Consider the following 7,220-nt stretch of genomic DNA (forward strand, 5'->3'; position numbering starts at 1 on the left):
ATATGTGCTGGTGAGAAGGGAGAAGAAGGGTGAGTGACACTGTCAGGGAACAGAGAAGAGATGGGAGAGTCCATTGCTTCTTAGCCTATGTAGCCATTGTATACTACTTAAGAAATTACTTTAAAATCAACTCTGGTTGATTGGTTTACTCCTGTTTGTGTGTGTGCGTGTGTGTGGTACTGGGAATGGGACCCCTGAGCTATACTCTCCTCAATTCTTTACTATTTCTTATTTTGAAAGACACTTTAGCTAAATTTCCAAGGTTAACCTCAAATCTGTATTTCTCTTGTCTCATCCTCCCGAAGAACTGGGTTTGATTGATTTTTTTTTTTTTTTTTTTTTTTGCTTTGTGGTACTGGGGGTTGAACCCACAGCCATTCTACCTCTAATTTACACCTCCTAGCCTTATTTTATTTATTTTGAAACACAATCTCATTAGTTGCTGAGGCTGGCTGCCTGTGATCCTCCTGTCTCAGCCTCCCAAGTACTGAGATTACAAACCTTTGCCACTGTGCCTGGCTTGGTTTACCATCCTTTAATAGAAATCCTACTTCAAGACTTGTTGTTTTTGTATTATCATTCAGGTGTTCATATGTTAATTAACATGATTCTGTGGGCATGTCTCAAATGGAGAAACTAGATTGGCTTTGTCAGTCAAGTTTTTGAGAGCAAATGAGTTCCCTTAGACGAAAGAGTCAGAATTGCTAGAGGGGGTTCTGCCACTCTTACGGGTGTTGGGTTCAGAAGGAAAAGGTTAGTTGAGGCCCTTTCATCTGAGGTGGAGCCATATGTTAGAGAATTTGTCAGCAGTGGAAGTTGGGACATTCCTATGAAAAGTTTTGACTGAGCTGATGAGTCATTGATGTAATTTGATGTCATTTTCTTTGTAGAAGGGACACGCATCCTTTACAGAGAATGTGGGCACTGGAGGACATAATTTGAACGATGAACATACTACTCTCAGCCAGACGTGGTGGCATACACTTGTTTTCCCAGTACTTGGGAGGTTGACACTGAAGAATTTCAGATTTGAGGCCAGCCTCAGCAACTTAGGCCATCCATAATTAGTGACATCATAATTCAAAGTAAAAAATAAAAAATAGGGTTGGGATTATCTCATAGGTAGATAGTACCTGGATTCACTTTTTAGTACCAAAAAAAGTCTTCTCAATTTGAACAGAAATTGTTTTATCTAGCATAGCTCAAAATAGCAAAGGGTTTTTTTTTCTTACTTAAATAAAATGTATTTTATCTGCTATATTACATTTTATAAAAATTATGCATATTAATAGGATTCATTGAGATGATTCAATACATGTGTATATTATATAAAGCTTAAATAAGTATAAATATATCTACTCATTTATTATTTTTAATGATGAAAAATTTTTAAATTTTCTTTGGTTTTTGAATTGTGCCATATATTATTTTTATCTAATGTCATTTTATAATGTAGTGACATACCATAACTTTTTAATCTTATTTAACTATAATTTAGTACCTATTGATAAAACACTATCATGATTTATGTGAACATGGGGGCAATAAACTTGGAAGCACAGATGTCTCTTTGGCAAACTAAGTTCCCTTTCTTCGGGTATATAGCAGAAGTGGGATTACTGGATGATATGGTAGTTCTTTTTTGGGGGGGAGGGAAGTATCATACTGTTTTCCATAGTGAATTCACTAATAATTTACATTCCAAATAGTGTCCAACAAGCCAGCCAACACTTGTTATCTTTAGTCTTTCTGATAGTAGCAGTTCTTACTAGGACAAGGTTCTATCTCACTTTGGTTTGATTTGCATGTCTCACTTGAAGACATAAATAGGATCACCTTCTTGTTTTCTATTTCAAATAATAGCCATGAACCTGCCATCCTCCTGTCTTAGCCTCTCAATTACTGGGATTACAGGCACAGACTACCTGGTGAGTTTAATTTCAGATGAGCAGTAGTAACCCTAAATCCATAGTGTTCGGATGTAAGTACTTCAGGCTTTAACATAGTGTGGCAGTGTGAGTATATCTGATATATGTGAGTATGTGCACATCGAATACTGAATATATCTTATATAAAATCTCACCAAAGGTACACGAATGTATCACTTTGAATCTTATGATTATGTACCAATAAAAGTATAAAATAAAGAACCTCCCAAAGAGCAAAGCAGCATAGACACTTTCCTGGAGGGAAGAAATTGTGGGAGTGGACTCTTCACAAGACATCTTCTTACTAAGAGTATTTTCACTTGTTTTCAGGGTTCATCTGACAAGATCTAGATGGCCACCAGGACCTTGAATTCTCATCAAGTTCTTGGATCTCAGTCTTACTAAGAAGTAGCCGGTTATATCCTCATAATGTGAGTTGGATTTTGTTATTCCACACACCTTCTAAAACATAGAATCTCTTCATTGCCTTACCTTCACGATAATTGCTAATCCAGAGATGATTGGGTGGATGTTTTCTCTAATTGCCAATTATGAAAATATAAACTCAGTCAAGTTCAGCAAGGCCCAACAATTATGCCTAAAATTTTTTTCCACACTTTATTTGGTTTTTTAATTTTTTATGTGGAACATATTGAAAATAGCATATATTCATACTGTGCTTGGTGCCCTCTCCTCCCCCACCCTTCCCCTACCCCTTCCCCTGTCTTCTCTCCCAACAACAAGTGTCCAGGTCGACTATGCAACATTCATACTTATACACATATTCGAATATAGCTCCTCCATTAATCAACCTCAGCCTTCTTCCTCTCCTACCCCTCCTTTCTGGCCTTGCTGAGGTTTCTCCTCCATTATCTGGAGTCCCTCCTGTATCCCTAATACTCCCTAGTTTGGGCATATTAGAGAAAACATAAGTTCTTTCTCTTTCTGTGCTTGTCTGATCTCACTTACCATAATCTTCTCCAGGTCTTTCCATTCTCTTGCGAATGGCATGATTTTGTTTTTCTTTATAGCTGAGTAGAATTCCATTGTGTGTATTTCCCATAATTTTGCAATCCATTCATCTTGTTGATGTGCCTGTAAAATTTTAGTGGAAGGTGAGGGCTCAGAAAAAGTAAGAAGAAATAGACAAGAAGGTCGATGTGTGCATGTATGTCTCTACCATCTTGTATCCCATTCAGATGTATGACCAATACAAAACTTTTTTTTAAAAAGGCCATGCTGGGCGTGGTGGCAAATGCTTGTAATACAGTCCCAGTGCTTGGGAAGCTGAGATAGGAGAATCTCACAGGTTCAAAGCCTCAGCTACTTAGTGACACTCTCAGCAACTTAGTGAGACTGTTTCCAAATAAAGTATAAGATAGGTCTGGGAGTATAGCCCAGAGGTAGAAAAGCCCCTGAGATCCATCCCTAGTACCACAAAGAAAGAAGGTTATGGTTTAAGTCTTGAGGGAAAGCTTTTGAGATTCGGATGAAAGAATAAGAATGGCAGCCAGGTGGGGTGGTCCACACCTGTAACGCCACTATTTGGAGGCTCAGCCAGGAGGACCGCAGGTCCTCGGTCAGCCTCAGCAACTTAGTGAGACCCTGTTTCAAAAATAAGAAATTAAATAGGGCTGGGGATGTAGCTCAGAGGCAGGTTGTCCTTGGGTTCCATCCCCAGTACCACACACAAAGAAAAAAAGGAGTAGGAAGAGAAAGAGGATGAGGAGAAAAAAGAAGAAAGAGAAGGAAAAAAGGAAGAAAGGAAGAACAAAGAAGCAGAATGGTGACAAACTACCACATGAAAACTGAAGTTCAACAGTGGCATGCATAAAAGAGTGGGGAAATGAAGACTATACATTCCATGATCTAACAATCGCACGGTACAGTTAAAATCAGAATGAAATCTCCTCATAATCACTGCTTTCATTAAAAAAAAAAGTAAAGTCTGATTGCTAGGAAAAATAATCACACATTAATATCAAACCTTAAGAAAAGATGTCAGGGTTATAATGAAGCGAAAGATGAGCATGAAATCAGAATTCATCAGCACAGGAACACAGAAAGCCTGTTGAGTGAGTACAGAAAACAGAACTGCTCAGAGAAGACTCAGGGTTTGAAGGGTATCTGAAAAAGACTTCAGTATTATGACATAAGGATCCAGGTCATCTGTATCTTTATGTTACATGATGCCCCGGTATGGTGGTACACACCTATTTTCTCAGAACTAGGGAGGCCAAGATGGGAGGATGACAGGTACAAGGTGAGCATCAGTAACTTACCGAGATCCTGTCTTAAAAATAAAAAGGGAAGCCTGGAGTGATGGTGCACACTTGGAATCCCAGCATTTGAGAGGGCTCGGATAGGAGGCTTAGACACCTAGTGAGCCAGCCTCAGCCACTTAGTGAGGTCCTTTACAATTCAGTTGAGATCCTGTTTAAAAATAAAGATAAGCTGGGTGTGGTGGCACACCCTTGTAATCCCAGCATTTGGGAAGCTGAGATTGGAGGATCCTGGTCCGTGGAAAGCCTCAGCTACTTAGTGAGGCCCTTTGCAACTCATTGAGACCCTGTTTCAAAATAAAAAATAAGAAATAGGGCTGAGGGTGGAGCTCAGAGGTAGAATGCCCTTGGGTTCCAAACCCAGTACCACAAAAAAGAAAAAAAGAAAGAAAGAAAGAAAGAAAAGAAGCGAAAGGGAAAGAACTTTGAGAGTCAATTGGTCAGTTGGGACAGTGTTAGACTAAAAACTAAAAGAGCTGGGAGTATAGGTTAGAGGCAGAATTACCCTGGGTTCAATTAATTTCCAGTACTAAGAAATTAATAAAGTTGACATCTCCATAAATTTTAAGTTAATTGACCAAAATATAGTGAGACTGTCAACAGCCTAGTGAGAATCTGCCTCAAAATTTAAAAAAAAAAAAATTGCTAAGAGTGTGTCTTGGAAATAGAAAGGTCCTGGGTTCAATCTCAGTACAACACACACAAAGAACATTTAAACAATTTCCCCCCAGAAAGAAGAGCCTAAATTTCATCACAGTCACAGATTGGCTTCATTTGCACAGAGTTCTTTATTCTCTCCTAGACATCTACATTCACATAACAGACCTCTACTTTTAGTCTTAAGGTCATTCATTCAGATCTTACTCAATGAAAATTCCTTTAGATTCATTATCCAAAAAGGAACAAATAAATGTTTTGCATTAGAACCATATGTATTCCAGTACATAGAATACATTCATAAAAATATGGAAATGAGATAATGTTATGTGAAGTTTATGTAAATTTCAAAACTAGGTAATGAGAAGCCATAATTCATAGGTCATATTTGTCCTCAGTTTTTTGGGTTTTTTTTTGTTTGTTTGTTTTGGTTGTACCCCTTCTACCTCCGGGCTACACTCCCAGACCTATTTTATACTTTTTTATTTGGAAACAAGGTCTCTTAAGCCAGCGTGGCTGGCTTCGAACCAGCACGATCCTCCTTCTCCTCCTCCCAAGGGCAGGGATTACAAACTGTGCCACCACACCTGGCTGTCCTCAGTTTTGACTTTTGCATTTTTAAAAAAATTTATGGTTTATGACTGATAAAATGTCCATAGCATGAGAAAGCACAGGAATTCAACACCCACATGCTTTTTCACCAGGACTGAAGCACTGTTTTCTTATGAAGTGGAGCGGTTCTCTATTTAATAGGTCTTTGTCTTCCTTATCTCATATAGAATCCAGAATGAAGTCTCCTACTAATAAAGGAAGTGACCAAGCTGACAATGCTGGTGACAATTGTGAAAATGAAGCCCCAAATGACTGCAGTGAAGACATAGAGCCTACAGTTGCCGATCCCAGTGTGATTTCTCAAGTGGAATCGAGCCCAGAAAACGAAGAGATTAGCGCATCAGCATCTGAGGATCCTGATTCTCCAACAGGAGAAAGCAGTGAGTTTGAACCAGAGAAGACTCAACAGGACCCTCACAAAGAAGTGCCTAAAAACTCTCTTCTAATTCCGATTCCTGTTCCCAGAAAATTGATCTTTCATATGTCAGGGTTAAGGAAAATCACCTACCTGAGTATCCCAGTTCTAAAAATCTATAAAAATAATTCCTCATGCGATAGAGCAAAATTCTACTCAGGAAAGGTAATTAAAATAGGCAATCCCTGTCAGAGTACCGAAAATCAGAAAAGTTCTCTCCAATTTTCAGTTTCCTGGAGAATTCCATTCCTTAGTGATAATGAGATTAGAAGAATGATTCTCCGTCTTCTATGTGGGAGACATTTCTCTCAGACCTTAGGCCGTCAAAATAACACCTTCGGGAAACAAAAATATATTGCAATTCTACCTTGCCCAAATATGTTCATCCGTGGCGAAAGACCCACAATATTTGGTAGACCGTTGAGAGTGAACTACTACCGTCCCCTCGTGGAAAGAATGACATTTGGAAAATTTTACAAATCGACCGATAATAAAGATAAAGAGGAATCCCATGTTTTTTTACGGCCCGTGTTCTATATTCCACGGGCCCAAATTCCAAATACATTTAACAGGAAATCTTTTGAGAATCATCTGCGACCCCAACATAACATGAGGGTCGTGGTCATAAACACTAACGATGGATGGAAGTATCTGTGTCCCTATTGCGGCATTTGTTTCAACAATTTTATTGAATTCAGGCAGCATTCCTGCAGCTTTTCCGGGAATTAAATTCCCTTGAGGTAAATTCATTTTAAAACTGAACTTTTAAAAACTTGTAATTTGAATGCCAAAGTGAGACAAAATTGCATGAAGATAAATTTCAGTATAATTAGATGGAGTTGCAGAATGGAACACGAACTAATAGAATATATCAGTAAGAAACATCATTGGAAAAAGAAGAAAAACCTCTATGTATACCAAGCTTGTTACCCAAAACTCATCGAAATATCAAACCATTGATCTGTATAGTCTTTAATAGATGCAAGACAATGTTTGCACTGTTACCATCTATTTTTGCTGATAAGAATATTGTTAACAAATTCCAAGCTAAGAGGACCCTGATAAAGATAGCAAACATATATTGGGAGGCCAAAGCTGTACTGGATACTGATATTTCTTGAGATTCTGCTAAATATAATACCTAAAATTACTTCCATAAGTGCAATTCAATAAAAGTGATTCTGATGGCATTGAAAAAAATGTGTTGTGTTTTTACAAATTATAAATTCTGATTCCTAGAAAAAATCAGAAAATACTGCAAATATGACATTTAGAGAATAATTTTGATAAGAAAAATAATCAAAACTTATAGAAAGAAAATTACTT

General features: G+C 37.9%; 1 protein-coding gene across 1 annotated transcript; it reads left to right on the plus strand.

Annotated features, from left to right (window-relative positions):
* Positions 1-5,654: 5,654 nt before the first annotated feature.
* Positions 5,655-6,623, plus strand: CPXCR1 (CPX chromosome region candidate 1; the record flags this gene model as incomplete). The annotated part of the gene is made up of 1 exon (XM_080719022.1): positions 5,655-6,623. The coding sequence occupies one exon, from the start codon at positions 5,655-5,657 to the stop codon at positions 6,621-6,623; it is 969 nt and encodes a 322-aa protein (XP_080575148.1).
* Positions 6,624-7,220: the final 597 nt, after the last annotated feature.

Source organism: Muscardinus avellanarius (assembly GCF_963383645.1).
Source record: "Muscardinus avellanarius genome assembly, chromosome: X".
In the NCBI taxonomy this organism is placed as follows: domain Eukaryota; kingdom Metazoa; phylum Chordata; class Mammalia; order Rodentia; family Gliridae; genus Muscardinus; species Muscardinus avellanarius.